The 17,989-nt window shown below is 34.7% G+C and overlaps 1 protein-coding gene across 5 annotated transcripts in view; it reads right to left on the bottom strand.

The window, feature by feature from the left end:
* Positions 1 to 17,989, bottom strand: part of TSC22D2 (TSC22 domain family member 2) — a 48,998-nt gene that overhangs the window by 23,105 nt on the left and 7,904 nt on the right. For 2 of the 5 annotated variants that reach the window (XR_001823282.2, XM_017522825.2), the window contains exon 2: positions 11,447 to 11,518. The exons of 2 other annotated variants lie outside the window; for them this stretch is intronic. Coding sequence is in view for 2 of the 3 variants with exons in the window: in XM_017522825.2 (XP_017378314.1) it covers positions 11,447 to 11,518 (72 nt within the window). In the remaining variant the exon portion in view is untranslated. Of the gene's footprint in view, positions 1 to 3,614; positions 9,937 to 11,446; positions 11,519 to 17,989 lie in introns of those variants that run through there. One more of the 5 variants, XM_037736424.1, reaches the window with a different exon arrangement.

Here is a 17,989-nt window from a genome sequence, read left to right as displayed (position 1 = left end):
TGTATTTTTAGTAAAGATGGGGTTTCACCATGTTAGCCAGAATGGTCTCGATCTCCTGACTTTGTGATCTGCCCACCTCAGCCTTCCAAAGTGCTGGGAGTACAGGCCTGAGCCACCACGCCTAGCTGAGTTTCTAGACTTATACAGCACGAGTGGCTGGATCAGTAATAATCCATACTGTCATTTAAGTACATAAGACAGAATTCCATTTTTATATCTAAATCTTCATCTGTCTCTACTACTTCCGATTTTGAAAACAGACAACATAATGGCAGGAATTAAATTTTATTATGTGCTTTATGTAACTGACATAATAATGTATCCTATATAACAGTGCTCATCTGTATATGAGCATGAAAGAAAACTGGAGGAAGATTTAATAATGGCAAAAATCACTACATTAAAAATAGCGTTCTAAATTTATTAAACTTTACCAGAAAGCTTTCAATTGCGCATCTATTTTAATCCCTGAAGAATAGTATCATTAATAACATTTTTTCTCTGATAAGAATGTACATTTATATTTTTAGTTGTCAGTAACCCACAGAAAAGGAAACCCATAGATCTGTGGGCACAGTTTTGCCTAAATTAACCCCCTCAATAAAGTACTACAAAGGGGCAAAGGGGAAGGGGGAAAGAAAAAGGCCCTTATTGAGGATGATCAATACACACAAAGCTATAGAAAACTCAAAGACAGCATTGTAAAGGAAACTCTGCAGCTATCTCAAAAGATACTTGACCCAAACGTACAGGTTGGGTCATGCTGTTACAGATTTTTAACTTTCAATGGAACTTTTCTACTAGACATGGTCACTTAAGTCTCTGACACAGCCTGAAAAACTATTCCAATTTTTCCAATATAATCTTTCCAAATGTAATCTCACAACACATTTGACTTCAATATAAATCATACCACTTAATTTTGTCTTCTGTCAAAGCACAGCCTTATAATGTAATCACCTGGTGAAGGCAAAAATCCATATTTATGAGGATAAATAGTAGTTTAAAGATGTGGTCATTTCATTAATGTATTACCAAATGTTTTTAGAAAGTTTTAATAAAACTCTTCTATCAACCAAAATACTATAATAATTTAAAAAATCTTTTGAAGATTTACTTTTTTTTGGGACAAGTATGCAGTCATATTTAGTAAATACTTCCTGAAATACTTATCTACAATGCTGGTAAATCTGCTTGTCTGCAAGGCTTTGATGAAATGGTCATTTAAAGGGCCGACTGTTTGACCCTTTGTTAAAGGGCCTGCTGACAAAAAAGCCTTGTTTTGGTAAATGCTTGGAAAGTCTTTTTGGAAGCTGAAATTAAACCAGTCATATGAGGCAGTTATTTTACTATAAAGCTTACAGAAAAAAAATTTAAAAGAGTGTGTACATTACACAAATGTATGGTAAATTCAGGACTTAAGAGCTGTATACATTTTAGAAAATATAAAACTTATATATCAAAATTTTCCTAAGCATACATTTTCAAAATTAGTTGTTACCAAGTACAGGGTCATATTTCAAGAGTTTAAATCATTAAATTCCAACATGTGGGACATCCTTATTAAAAATCTGAAATGAAATTGGATAACTAAAGTGGTTACAGATGAACAGCATTCAGATTAACCAGATATTCTTTAAAATTTATTTAAAATTAGAATTCTTCCTAATAAAAATTTAATGAGAAAACTGTGCTAATATTATCAGTCATAATCTTGAGTCTCTGACAAGATTGCTATCAAAACCAAATCCTGAATATTCCCCTCTAGTTATTTATCATTTCCTTTTGTGAGAAGGTGAATCTATATTGAAAGAAAAAAACAGTGAAGAGGAGGAAGGTGGATGATTTATAATTTCCATTTAATTACCTGAAAATTGATATGCTAAATCAAACAGGTCTACAAGAGGTCCTAAAGGAACTTGCTTTTTGAATGAATGTGCTTAGCTTAGTAGTTTAATAGAATATTTTGTTTTCAGGTTTAACCACATTTCCTTAAAAAATTCTGAAAATTCTATAAGGCTATCTACTAATATAGCCATATTTTCACCCTGTTGTTCAAAAAGTTCACTACATTGTTTGGAGAAATCCTAGCCATGATAAACCAATGCCTGGTCAGAAATAACTTACTTTTAAATGGAGAAGGGGAGGAAATAGGCAACCCTATATGCCCTCCAATAAATTACACAGAGTTATTCCATAGGTTACATATTGAAAAAATAAACTTCAAAATATTAAAGATAAACTTACTTTAAAAATTAGTACAAAATGTACCTAATAGACTAAAACTGCTAGGAAGACAGTATGTTCCAATAAATTAACACATAAAAAGACAGGCTAGGCACAATGGCTCAGGCCTGTAATCCCAGCGCTTTGGAAGGCGAGGTAGGTGAATTGTCTGAGGTTAGGAGTTCAAGACCAGCCTGACCAACATGGTGAAACCCTGTCTCTACTAAAAGATACAAAAATTAGCCAGCAAGGTGGCGGGCACCTGTAATCCCAGCTACTAGGGAGGTTGAGGCAGGAGAATCGCTGGAACCTGGGAGGCGGATGTTGCAGTGAGCCGAGATCGTGCGCCACTGCACTCCAGCCTTGGTGACAAAGCAAGAATCTGTCTCAAAATCAAAAAGGAAAAAACAGAAAAAAAAAAACAAAAAAACACCACATATAAAAAGACACACAACACACAGTAACAAGAAACTTCATATATCTGTGGTTGAGCCAAGATGTAATTTAAGACACAACTGGCTGGCTAAACACTATATATAAAGCATACATACACATATACGTAAGCACATGCATACACACATACATATATAAGCATATGTACATGTATATACACATATACAAAGTGTTTGGCATTTATGCATTATATCGAATGCACCTACTGGTAGAAGAAACACAAAATACACAGCTTAAAGAATTTCATTAATACCGCTTTGAAAAATAGCTCTAAAAAAGATAGGCTTTTCAACATGTTTACTCTCAAATGATTTATACCCTTGATCCTTTCAAAACGAGCAGAAATTAGCTTATAAAGGCAAAGGAAAAAGATATTGAAATTAAAGGTAGAGCCCCCTCTAAAGATGGAAAATCAAAGGAAGTGGAAGCCAGTTACATAAAACTCAAATATATGTATAATAAGGAACTGCATGCTTTGTTAACAAAAGGCTGCATATTTGGGCTGGGCACAGTGGCTCACGCCTGTAATCCCAGAACTTTGGGAGGCCAGGGAATGGCGGATCACTTGAGGCCAGCCGTTTGAGACCAGCCTGGCCAACATGGTGAAACCCCATCTTTATTAAAAATACAAAAATTAGCAGGGCATGGTGGTGGGCGCCTATAATCCCAACTACCTGGGAGGCAACAGAATTGCTTAAACCCGAGAGGCAGAGGTTGCCGTGAGCCGAAATCGTGCCACTGCACTCCAGCCTGGGTGACAGGACAAGACTGTCTCAAAAAAAAGCCACATATTTCTGACTCTCAGTTTATTAGTAATAGCCAATATAAAAGAAATAGAACATTTATTTATATATTTATTTGACTGAGACAGAGTTTCACTCTGTGACCCTGGAGTGCAATGGGACAATCTCAGCTCACTGCAACCTCTACCTTATGGGTTTCAAGCAATTCTTGTGCATCAGCCTCCTAAGCAGCTGTGATTACAGACAGGCATGGGCTATCACACCCGGCTAATTTTTGCATTTTTTATAGAGACGAGGTTTTGCCATGTTGCCCAAACATGGAATCCTGGTAAGAAGATTGAGTTCTCTGTACTACTCTTGTAATTTTTCTGTAAATTTGAAATTATTTCAAAAGATTCAGACATTTCTCTTCTGATTAGAAAATATCCTCAAAATGTTCTAATCTTAAAACATTCTTAAATCTCTTCTAGCTTTAATTTCTATACCAAGCTGCAAGTCTACAGCTTCAGCTGCATCCCAAGTATTTTCACCTTGACTTTGTACCAGCTCATCAACTCATCCAGAAAACAGCTGAGAAGAAAAACCTCTTCACTACTTTCTCCTTCCCAAACAAATTATTTCACTAATACTTCCTAACAGAACCAGCATTCCCTCAGTCAATTAGTTTGGCACTTTGGAGTCAAGTTTGACGGCTCCCTTATCATGATTAATCAGTTGTAAAATCCTGTAATTCCTATCTCATCTCCATTGCCTAACTTAGGCTTCAATACCTTTCTAGAATCTGTCTCTAATCTAACCCCTCTCGTTTCTTGTCTTCGAATATGTTATATACCCACCAAATTTAACTTTATCCTTATCATATAAGCCCAGTACTTGATGCACAGTATTTCAGTCTAACTGGATGTTCACTTTCCCTCAGTACTTCAATTCTGCATGACCAAATTCTACCCATCTTTCAGTTTCCAACTCAAAAGCCCACCTCCTGAAGAAACTTTGACCAATTCCTTCAGCTGTACTTGAGAGACATGAAGTGCTTACACGTTATATGACAGGTATCACTTTCAATTATGTGATCATGTATTTACCGTTTTCCATATTAAGACCAAGCTCACTGAAAGCAGTTACTAAATCTTAGTCTTTCTTCTAGTATTTACCTATTACAGGAGAACAAACTTTTGCTGAGTCATATAATTGCAAATTTTCCTGATATTTTCCCTTAGCTTCATTCTGAGCTACTCTAAAAAATTGAGATTTTAAGGCTTTAGAGTCTTTTGACTGGAAAAGGTGATCTAAAACCACTTAAGATGGCAACAGGAAAAGCCCTTAAATAGCAAGTATCTATAATTTGGCACAAACATATGTTGTTAAAAAGACTATTTATAATATGACCAAGCATCTAATAATTTACTGAACTTCCCAAGTAGCTTTTCAGATTACTGTAGGCTTGGGTTTCTAACAGTTTTAAGTGGCTTCTTTCATCTTTCATTAAAGCCCCAATGACCTACATTCACTACACTACATACAACTGTATTTCTCTACTACATACTACTCTTATTTCCACATCAACAAGAATTTGACTTGTATTTTGAGACCATCAATTTCATAACCAAGCATTGTGGCTTTTAAAAACTTTGAGGCCTGGTTTTCCCTATGGTCCTATGACTATGACCTAGACTGACGCCCATTTATATACAGTCCATGATTTCTAAGTGAAGTTAACCTTAAGTTCTTCAGTATGCAATGTGTGAGTTATTTTTCTCCATGTTACTCTACCTCTGCCTGGCACCTGGGAAAGAATAATTCACTAGTTTTTAAGATGCTTCTGAAATCATCAGCATGGTGATAACGGGTGCCTACTTATTTGTGGGGCTTCATTTACCACCACTATATATGGCAAATTCTTATTTCCAAATTAGCTTACTGTCACTCATTTTCTTCTGAGGGAAGCTCCGTTGGTTTCTCTATTCAGACCAACACTTACTGTCTCTGACGTGGAATTCTTTCCTACAAGAGCGGAATAGTTTGCTAGCCTTCCATTCCTTAAGCAAATACACAGCTCTCTAAGGTTTACTGATAATCACAGCCAATAATAACAAAACAGAAGCAAAGGTGTTCAATTCCAATGCTTGTACTTACTGCTTTTCTTTTCCATTTAGGAAAGTGGGGGAAATAAAACCCCAGAGTAGGCATTTTAAATGTAACTGAAACTAAATTTCACTTAAAATCAACATCCCTAGTTAACAATTAGATAGTTTTATTACGTCTAGTGATGGCAAGACTATTTCCCAGAGGATCCATTTATTCATAGTAAGCTCACTCAGGGCTGCCTGTTGAAACACCATGGATGTCCAAGTAGAGTATAAAGAAATTCGGTTTTCTAGTTAGTTTTGTACTTAGAACAACTATTCTGTCGAAATGGAGTAAAACAGATTAGTCACCATCATTTCTTACTCTAGTTCTAGAAACATCATCTAAAATCACAGTTTTTGTGGCACCCCTGTCACTTACCAATACTACAAAATGCCATTAACACACATAGCTAAGTATTTTTTTCTGATATGCTTAGTCAACGTCCCTGACTTTACATAAGTTCTTCCAATTTCTTGATTTCTGTATTTGTTTCAGTTAAATTTATAAATGCTGTCATCCACAACAGCTATCACTTCCTTGATTTAATGTTATCTGAACATAACCATGACCTTATGTTTCCATCTAAATCAGGGATCCAAATACGAGTTATAGAGCGATTATATATAAAGCTTTCACCTGATCCTTTAAGTACCAATGTTTACCTACCCCTCTTACCCTGGGCCTCTCCCCTTCCCTCACTTAAGAACTACAGATGAAACTACGGATGAAAACATTTATATAATGTGATACAAAAGAGTCCTGTGAGAATAGTAATTGTAGTAAGCACTGCAGAAAAGGTGGAAATCTGGAGGCAACCTTAGTTAACTAACTCTCCACACCAATAAGGCCAGATTTGGTACTCACTATGTTCAATAAAGGAACAGTATTTTGTTACAGATTAAAATGGAAGACATAATTATTAAACACAATGTGGAATCCTGATCTGGATCCTGAAACAGAAAAAGGACACTTGAAAAATTAAAATAATAAAACTGTAGTTTAGCTAATAGTATTCTATCAATGTTAACTTTCTAACTTTGATAGTTGTACTAAGGTTGTATAATATGTTAACACTAACAGAAGCTAGGTAAAGGACATACAAGAACCTTCAGCACTATTTTTGCAACTTTAAAATTATTTCAAATTAAAAAGTAAAATAAGGAAGGAAGAACAAGAAGAAAAAAAGAAGGAAGGAAAGAGGAAATGAAAGAAGAAAGGAAGGAAAGAGGGGGAGGGAGGAAGAATAAAAGGTGATAGTCATTAAAAATCTATACTCTAATTTTTAGCTTCTTGGATTATCCTCTACTAGATGTCTTAGTGGAATAGGTTGAAATATAATGAGATAATAAATTATGTAAGTACTAGGTACAAATTAGTAAGGAATATATTGGAGTTGGTCACAAAATAGTTCAGGTGCATATCCTCAAGATATTTATGCATAATTACTAAGAGAGAACATTTAACCAATACCAATCTCCAACAAATAACCCACTTGAGTGATTATTTAAAATTATATAGTCCATGTCTACAATGCTGCAGAACCATACAAATGAATCTCAAAGAATCTCAAACATAATACTGGGTGAAAGAGGTCAGACACAAAATGCATAGTGTATGGTCCTACATATATAAAACATTAGAAATCAGGATTAGGAGGGGAAGTGACTGATGGGGGACATGATGATGTCATGAAATGGGCTTATAATATTTTATGTCTTGATCTGGGTGCTGGCTACATATATGTGTTCAATTTGAGCTATATATTTACTAATGGTACACTTTTCCAATACAAATTATACTTCAATAAAAAATTTTACAAGTCCTATCACCAAGCATTCAAAAGCTATATCAGCTAAGTCGTACAACCTGAGTTTTACCATTTGGGATAACAAGCACTGGTGGATGTTAACAATGGACCCAAGCTTCTTACAGATGAGCCAAGCAAAATAAATTATCTCATACAGTACCAATGGTATTTATGATATAAGCAGCTTGGTTCTAATTTATTCCTAGCTTCAAAAATAACATCTCACGAGGAACAATGACAGGAAATACTGGAAGGCTTTCCCAACACAAAATACTTAAGGCTATTTAAATAAGAACACATTTTTTATCCAATAATTTTAAAATTAGAGGTAATAAATGTAAGTGAATAATCACTGTAGAAAACAATTTAAGAGATCATCAATTATCTAGTAAACAAATTTAGGATAAACTTAGATATTCATTTTAAGTTACTAAATTATGTCTACTACTTTCCTTATTAACTTCTCTCTAAATACTGGTGCTCTCATAAGGACAGACAAGCAGACTCAAGGGGATGGTGCACCTAGCAACTGCTGTCTCACTTGTTTCAACTACATTTATGCATTTCTTAATGAAGACAAAAGCCCTGAAAGTGTTTATCAATGAGGTTAAAGCCTTATAAACTACCTGATTTCTTCCTTTAGTCTAACTGAAGTTCCTTCCCTTTAGTACTCCTTTACTTTAGTGACCTGGTATCTAGAAGACAGTAAAATTGTTTGCTATAATTTCTTATGCTGAGCTTTTGTAAACAAAGGACTCTCAATGAGAACCTGCTCCCCAGTGATCATCAGATAGGTTTCTAAACCAATTCTGCCAATTTAACAAAGCAATGCCAAGTATTAACTTTGGAAGCCTGTTCTTTAGAAAATAGGAAGTCAAATTTTAAAGTTACTATTCTGAAATGCCAATAGGCTAGGATCTCACTAAAAAGTAACTCCTCCATAGTAAGATAATCTCCCAGAAAGCTAACTATGGAAGCTATAGTATTTATTTTAATAAAGAGTCAACTCAAAACAGTTTGGGCTTCTGAAGAAAGGACTGGATTATGTTTGAGTTATCAGTATCTACTGTCCCTACATTTGAAGATGGTTTCAGCTGATTGATTCCCTGAGGACTCTGCAAATGGCCAATAGAGAAGACAGAAACCAATGATGGCACCTACAGAAAAAGGGAAAGGGAGGCTTGAGGGTAGCTTCAATTTTAGTACAATAACTGAGTAAAGCACTGGATATAAATGGAAGGAGAAAATATCTAAATATAAGCAGAGGCAGACTGCTTGGTGAAAAGTCTATTAATTTGCCAATTCTAATTGAAATATGGAAGGAAACAAAGGGGCCATTAAAAAACTTTAAGCCAATATGAGAAAGGTACATTAGTTACTTATATTTGGATTAAAAGATATTCTGCTAAGTTGAAAGAATCCTGGGGAAAAAAGGACATTCCCATCTTTCTAGTTAGGCAAACTCAAACTAGGGATATTAAGCAATTTAGGGCAGGTTTACTGAAAACAGACACTTAAAAGCTGCTTCTAATGAAAATGATTTCCAACATTTCATAAATAGGAGCCTAAAATTTGTTATCTAGCAATAGCAGGATGAATTTATGCCTCAAAATAAATAGATAATATAGAAGATAATGTTAGGGACTTACAGTCCCTTAAACTTCTAAATGTCTCTCTTTTTTGAGACGGAGTTTTGCTCTTGTCACCTAGATTGGAGTGCAATGACGCAATCTCAGCTCACCGCAACCTCCACCTCCCAGGTTCAAGCAATTCTCCTGCCTTGGCCTCCCGAGCAGCTGGGATTACAGGCACACGCCACCATACCCAGCTAATTTTTGTATTTATAGTATAGATGGGTTTCACCATGTTGGCAGGCTGGTCTCAAAACTCCTGACCTCAGGTGATCTACCTGTCTCAGCCTCCCAAAGTGCCAGGATTACAGTCGTAAGCCACCATGCCGGCCCATGTCTCTCTTTAATAGAAGAATCATCCTTGCAAAACACCTGTTTGCCAAATTCGTAGTAAAGTAAAAAAAAATCCTAAATTTATAATAGTAAAAAATGAACAATGTAATTTGGTGATGTCCAAAACAAACAAGGTCAGAAGTTATATTTAATATTTTTTATAGCTTAACACACACAAATCTTCAACTCATTTGCAAGGAATAAATGGTCTCATGATACTTTATTAACTGATATACCTATCAATAATTCTGTAGATATTTGCCAACTGAAAGTATAGATTATTAAAACTAATAAAGTTAGCTATGATCGCTCCTCTCAGTGGAAAATTTAGTAAGTTAGTTGAAAAGTTAAAAGGAAGCCACTAGTCAGTTTCTATTAGGTTGGGCTTGTCACCTTAGTACCCGCAATGCCAATTTACAGTGAAGAATGGCTGACCTGATATTTTGATTATATTTGATTATATTTTGGCATTAACACACTACAGACAAATATTCACTAACTTCTTTGGCTCTGGACAACAGGCTCCAAGGAGATGAGAAAATATTTTCAACCCATGAGAAACTATAAATACAGCAACTTGCCTCATTTCTGATACCTTAAAAGTTTCTGGTATCTAAAAAAAGAAAACAGATAAGGAGTATTTAGCTGTAACAACAAATGATGTGCTGGCAACTTCTATAGTTGTTTTATTATGAAACAAAAGAAACCTTTTAATACTAGATTCAAATTATTAAAAATATAGCTCAAACCTTTCTACGCTGATAAAAATAATATATCATTCATATCGAAACCATGACAGCTCACAAATTAGCTATGTGAAATAAATTACCATACATTTGAAAACTACTCTTACTACATTTCTAAATACAGGGCTATTTTTCCTCTTTCTAAGGGAAACTATAAAGCATACCCCAAAGTACTCACATTCTGGCTTCATTTGGAAAACTATTTGAATGATTAAACCTTCATGTTTATTTCATGTCACAATTTACATTTATGTATTAATTTAAATGGCTAGAGAAGAACTATTTAAAAATTTGTTTTATAAACATGGTACTACACATTTTAAAACTTCCTATTGTAAAAGTAACTCTTTAGAAACATTTCTGGAACATACTATCAAAAAGATACTGTTAGAAAATTTCCCTAGAGTGACACACACAAGCAAATCAAGCCAAAGAATTAGACTGTTTTAGCATTTCTAGGCAATATGTATCATGTCTTAATATGACATGTACATGCACTTAGCAATACTCTTTTCTAATGAAAGAGATGGAGTTGAGTTCATGAGTGTTATCCAAAACTATGCCAGAAGACACAAACGCGTTGCCAGGCAGAGTTAAAAGAATCTAACAAGCTTTGTGTGAATTTTAAAAACATTGTTTGAGCTCAACTTCTATTAATTAAACATAAAATGATGGAGTGCTAATAAATATTCAGCAAAATGACTGAACAGAGCATACACTACTTAAAATGTGTGTTAAGCAGAAAGATAAACCAAAGTATCTTTTGCCATAAAAGATCTCCAAGACTTCATTTTGAATTTTTAAGAGTTAACAATAAAATCTATATAGCATTTCTGTAAGAAAGCAAACTTTGCAGGGGCTTACAAATCAGTAATGCAGACCTAGTGAGTTCTAGCAAACAAATTTGAAGTTAAAGTTTCTTGCCAAAAATTAAACAACAATTACTTTGATACCTTGGTCTTGTTCCTCCTCCAATTTCATAATTTGAAATAACATTTTGCTTTGAATCACTATGGCTTTTATAGAAAAAACATAAAATGGCACAAAAATTAACTGTAGATAGTTTATTTTATAGAATATGCATTTGCATTAAAATACACTGGGGAAGTGACTATTTCATATCAAAAATTCAACACAATGTGAACCCTTCAAAAATATAGAAATAAAGTACACAGGATGCAGAAAAAAGAAAAGTATGTTTATTTTCTATATAGATTGTCCTTTTGGTTTATTTTGCTGCTTTGTCCCATGCTAGATACCATGTGAATCCCCCCTAAAATAACAAAGATCAGTTTTAATGACGAGAAATCAGTACAGTGCAAAGCAATTCATGCATACAGTTTTGCATGTATGCATTCCTTATGTAAGTATTCATACCTATCCCAGAGGCTCTTTGATTCCTGAAACGTGTTCAAATGGAACGCTTGGTAGAAAGCAGTTGAAGGATTCCTGTGAGATCCGAGAATCAAATGGAAATGAGGTTGAGAATGTACAGTAAAATCACTACTTTTCAAAAGAAGATGGAATATTTTAGATTTCTAATACAGTGTAACTGTTTTAATAATAAAAAGATTAAAAAACCATGTAAGTTTGCTTAAAACAACACTTTGAAAGAAATTAAAAACTGGACAAAATCCGGGAGACCTCAACAATAATTCAGAATCACAGTTTTAAAGAGGTAATGCAGAGCAAACTAAATACTAAGTAGCATTCAATTGTGTGTGTGTGTGTGTGTGTGTGTGTGTGCATATAAATGTGACTAATTCATAGCCTAATCAACACTATTCTGTACCAAATGCCTTTATAAAAATCTATCTTGTTTAGCAGTTTAACAATGCTGTTCTTAGGTAGTGTAGTCAAATAAAGTAAGTTAAGCTATTATCTTCACAACGTAAAAACTTTTCTTAGGCTCTGTTAAAAGTAGCAAGGGTTTCATAATTAACAATGAAGAGTTCTTTCCTGGGTTGGACTTGACACATTTCCACCTTCGAAATCCATTATTTTTATGTGTTTTTTTCTGATCTATCTAGAATTGTTCGGCAGCTTTCTAATCCTAGCATTGGTACAGTGCCACTTTGAGGGGTAAAAGCCTATTTATCATAATTATCTTTCATTTCTACCATTCTCTAGGGCTATCACCATAGAATCTGAACTGATGGGCTCTTTTGGACTATCTCTCAGTAAGTACGATATACCTCATATCTGGGGACTGGTTCCACGGGGAACCTCGGCACACTTCTTGGTCTCCCCTACCTCCAGCCTGTACACCTGGGAGCTAACAAAAACTGTGCCACATAACTTTTAAAATTCTTAACCCATGCTGTAGCAGAAGAGCAGCAGTTAAGAATATGTTTATTATGTATCACACACTATTCTAAGCGCTTTACACTCATCAACTAAATTATGTCAACAGCCCCTACCTAAGAGGTAGGCAACATTATTATTCCCATCTCATGGATGAGAAAACTGGGTCAGACAGAAGAACTTGCCTTACATCACTGAGGTAGTAGGTGGCAATCTAGTTCCACAGTTTATGCTCTTATACCACTACACTAAACACATAGCAGTGTTAAATTTTGACCTCTTTAGGTCTGTCTCTTTATCCGTTAAATGGTTACATTACTACCTAGCCTTGAAGGATGGCTGAAGAATTGAGACTATACGTAAAGTTCCTGGCATACAGTAAATGCTCAATAGCTATTATTTTCATGTACAAAATCAGGTTCAGATACAATATGGCAATTATGGGGTACTATTAAAAGTCTTAAAAGTCTGCAGAATTATCAGTACAATAAAAAAAATGATTTCCAACATGCCAGAGAACCACCAAAGTAACTATTTGATTAATTAGGAGTCTAATATGTGTATTTTTCATCATTTGCCCTACTTCAACTCCTTGTTATTCTTTTAACCCTTTCTCCATTTTTCTCCTAACTAGGTCTAAGGCAATCAAAGGCACTGATTAGACCTGCTAATAAGAAAAGCTTAAGAGGCTTCTAACTACTGTTTATTTAACAGCTTACATCCTCTTAAGATGTATTTGTCAGGCCACTTTTTTCACTGTACTTAGAAATCAGTCTGCCAAATCAAATGAAAACCAACTGAACTAACTGAACATTCAACTTGGGTTTTTTTGTTGTTTCTTTTTGTTTTTTAAAAAAAAACAGGCTTGCCCAGGAACATATGGGAACTAGTTTACTATCCTCAAAGGTCTGTTTGGAGACCACTAGTTTAAATGGAGTGACTCAAAGAGGAAGGTAGTATACTTGGAAGTTATTCTGCAAGTCTAGAATTAAAAATTCATTAAAGAGTACTAGCAATATATTTATAAGGATGATATTCTTTAAAAGAACTTCATTATTTATTATTATTAATAAGTTTTTTGAAGACGAGTTTCACTGTTGTCGCCCAGGCTGGAGTGCAACGGCACGGTCTCAGCTCACTGCAACCTCTGCCTCCGGGTTCAAATGATTCTCCCACCTCAGCCTCCTGAGTATCTGGGATTATAGGTGCCTGCTACTACGCCTGGCTAATTTTTTGTATTTTTAGTACAGATAGGGTTTCACCATGTTGGCCCAGGCTGGATCTCAAACTCCTGACCTCAGGTGATCTGCATGCCTTGGCCGCCCAAAGTCCTGGGATTACAGGCATGAACCAATATGCCTGGCCTCTTTAAAAGAATTTTAGATCCTCTGACTTTGGAAATATAAATATTTAATTTAAATCAAATTCATATTACAAGTAAATTGGTTCCAAATGAAGTCATATGACTTAAGTTATAAAATTCCAGCAGTTTTACAAAATAGTGAAATATTTCTCTAAAGTCAAATAAATGTAAAAGTAAAAAAAGAACATATTTGTAGTTAGTAGTAGTAAACACTGAGATGGGGAAAGAACCTGTGAAATAAAATACTGTATAAATGGACCTAAGTTTTTTAGAACATATTAGAATACACTTAATTTGCAAAAGCTGACAATTAACAATCACTCTTTCTACATACATTCAAAGTGAAGAAGCCACAATACATAGTTTCTATAGTACACAGCTATACAATCTATGTACTACATAAAACTTTAAATAGTCTAGATTTTAAGGATAAAAATTTAGACAGTCTTATAAGCTATGAAATTTTGTTTCTGGGACACTTCAACTGGGATGTTATCCATAAACTGAAGGATTTGTAGCAAACAGCAACAATAATTAGTCTCCACACACTGATTAACAGGTATAGATTAAGGGAGTCAAGTCTGTGAAATCACTGATCAAGGAAGTAGAAGGGAAAAGAGCCAGTTGTAAATATTGAAGGGCTTGATCATCAGAGAGACTTCTATTTTGGAATGGCATAAAATTGAGGAGATTAAGAGCCCATGGAAAAGGCTGTTAATGGGATCATTTCAACGTTACAGTCTATGAAACCTGAGAGCATGAAGAGACAACTGAAATTAAAAATTTATTAGAAGGAAATGCTGACTTTTATGCAGCTGTGGTCACAAATTCTCTTCCACTCAAGAAGTAAAACTGAAAACCAGCTTTCTAACAGTTTATTTGATATTAATATAAATTATCATTCTAAATGTAGAGCCAATGAAGCAATTCTAGGAAGACTGAGACGTGGTTTACACTGTACTTCAGCCACCTAAACAAAAATGCTGTTTTCGTATTTGTAAACATTCTTCAAAATCACTGAACAAAACCGTCTTTTCTCCCTACTTTATATATAGTCAATATTCCATCACATTTTCAAATATGTGCTACATCAGAAAATGACTCAATGCATGTGGCACGTCTACCTGTTTTAGCAAGATACTGTGTAGGGTAACTAACTACAACAGGGAGAATAAAACACAAACACTCCATACATCAAAACTAAGCTACAAAAATTGTCAAAGCTTAAAGCATAAGGTACTTCAGCACTCAACAAATACCTCTTTCTTTTATCTATGCCAAAATTCGACTTCAGAGATCCCTAAATAGGAACCTGCGAAATACAATAAGCAGAAAATCAACAAGCACCATCTCCAGTACTATTATCTGTGGAATTTAAATGATTAAAAATATCCTTTAGGTAAAGGGTTATAAAACAACAAATCAGTGGCTGTATTATGGTAGCTCTTCCTTCCTCCTAACTTACTGTCTGCTAAGTAATAAACTTCTAACTTTGGGAATATGGAAAAGCACTGGTTTTGAGGTTAAAGGTCTAAATATGAGTCTATACTCTGTCACCCAATACCCAGGTGACTCAAACTCTAAGAGTCTGTTTTCTTAATCCATAAGGGGGAAGAGACCCCTTTTTTACAAATTGTTGAAGAGATCAAATGAAAGTATATATACATAGGGCCTGATACAACTAAGCTTGCTTTGTGTTTAATATAGCGTGTTAACAGTTTCCAAATTATGCTGCCTATAAATCAAATTTTGTTAACAGTATCTCAACATGTACCAAGTGTTCTGTCATTATCAAGGTAATATTGAGACAAACAGAATACTTAAACTTGGAGCTACGTGTACCAAAATATTTAGCACATTTCATTAGATAAGAATTCTGATTTTTGGGGCTCAGTGCTCCCAAGGTATTCCCTTAACACAGCTTTATCATAGCATTATAATTTAGCATGCAACAATCACTAAAAGGATACTGAAATTGTTTCAAGATATATTTTAACAAAAGTTTCAAGAAACCTTTAACAGCAACTTACTATAAAAATCTAAATTTCTTATCATGACATTTAAGTCCTTCACTTTGGTTCCTGTCAAATTAATAATACCATTTTCCAAATGATACATTCTCACTCTTTCACATTATTATACAAACTACCTTCCACCTCTGCATGGAAAACTATCCCCTTCTCTTCTTAGTGACCTAATCTGAATGACCATTTTAAGATTTAGTTCAAAAGTTAGCTTCAAAAGAATGTACAGGTAATAATAATGGGTTACTTCTAAGGACAGAAACTGGGTGGCTGGAGGACAGAGGTGACAGAGAGGCTTTCAATTTTACTCTTTTATATATTTTGAGTTTTGAACTATATAAATACCTATGAAGAGAATAACTTTTAAACAGAAGTCAGTCTACTACCCTCTCAATCCCAACCTGATCTGATGTTCCAAATTGTTCCCATTAGCACCTTATATTTACTCCATCATCACCTACAATATATGTCAAAGTATACATCTGATAGTCATTTTCAAGATGAAAATGCTTGAGATCTAGGAGGGCAGGACAGTCTCACATTTGTATCCCAGTGCTCACTACTTGCAGAGCACCATGAAAGCTGAACTGACTGACATATTGTTTTAAATGTTTTCTTGGGCAATCAACCTACTTAACGAGTATTTGCAAACTTTATTTATTGCCACACAATAGTCAAGTGGCAGGGAAGGGGTGACAAGAAGAAAGTTTTGCAATTCTCTCATGAAGCACACCTGAATGTATGGTCTCACATACATAAGGATAGAAGGAATTTTAAAATTTGACAAAGTCTCAAAAAAGAAAAACAGAGAAGTTTAATGACTTGACCAAAGAAACCAGCTAAATGATAGAAGAGCCAGGACTGGAACACAATTCCCTATATTTCTTGCAACATCATGACTCCTCTGGACTAAAACATCATCTCCTTTTTTCTGACTACATAAATACCATACAATTATACTTCCATGTTAAAATGGAAGATTCTTGGTATGATTCATAGCATGTAAAGGGGTGATCTGGGAGAGCAGTCTGGACACTGAAATATTAACATTTCTGTGATATACATTTGCCTTATATATTATGTTCAAGATTGGTCAAATCGCTTGCATACATCATTTAATCCTTTAAAACTCTCCCAAGTAGGTACAATCCCCATTTTTCTTTTCGTTTTCTTTTTTTTTTTTGAGATGGAGTTTCGCTCTTGTAAACCAGGCTGGAGTGCAGTGGTACGACCTTGGCTCCCTGCAACCTCCACCTCCCAGGTTCAAGTGATTCTTCTGCCTCAGGCTCTTGAGTAGCTAGGATTACAGGTGTCCATCACCACCTGGCTAATTTTTTGTATTTTTAGTAGAGATGGTGGTTCACCATGTTGGCCAGGCTGGTCTCGAACTCTTGACCTCAGGTGATCCACCCACCTCTGCCTCCCAAAGTGCTAGGATTACAGGTGTGATTCACTGTGCTTGGCCCAATCCCCATTTTTCATAATGGGAAACAAAAGATCTATGCCAACTAGCTCAAGGTGAAATGCAGCAGTTAGATTTTAGCGCAGGTATGTCTCTGTAATGGTCACTCATACATGTTAACACATAATTAAATACACTATTGGTTTTATTTGATCAAAACAGATCCTCCCTCCTTTGTTTTGTCTTCAAAGACTACGTAAAACAGTACACCAAGCAAAGATTTGTTTTGTTTAACATACAAAACCACTTGATAAAAACTAGTACTGTTTTGGAAACTAACGGGCTTTGCACTTTGCTTTGGGAAACCTTTATCCATATTAAATGACAAACTTGTGTAATAATGAAGACGAACAGCCTAAAACTAAAAATAACATTTAAAAGTATGCCATCATTATTTGCAATAATTGACACATTAATCACAAACTCCATCTTCTACATAGCAATATTCTTTTAGTAAAGGCTTATGGGAAAAGAAGCTTTAAGTAATTTAACATTTAGAGTTATTTGTCTTGCCTACTCTAATAGTAGGTATATGTTCCAGGCAAACACTAATAAAATTAATTCAGTTATCTGCGGAATTTTCACTTAACATCAAAATTAAATGTACAACTTAAAAGGATGGAAGCACTTTTTTTTTAAACAAAAATTAGCTTGGGTACAAAAGAATCAAACTAAGTACTAATTATTTAAGTCTAATTTGAGGCTTTAAATTTGAAAGGTAAGCAATCTAGATGAAATTTAATTCTCCTGATTTAAGAGTAGAAATT

Source organism: Cebus imitator, unplaced genomic scaffold (genome assembly GCF_001604975.1).
Source record: "Cebus imitator isolate Cc_AM_T3 unplaced genomic scaffold, Cebus_imitator-1.0 Scaffold25, whole genome shotgun sequence".
In the NCBI taxonomy this organism is placed as follows: Eukaryota; Metazoa; Chordata; class Mammalia; order Primates; family Cebidae; genus Cebus; species Cebus imitator.
This window is presented reverse-complemented; position numbering and strand designations above follow the sequence as displayed.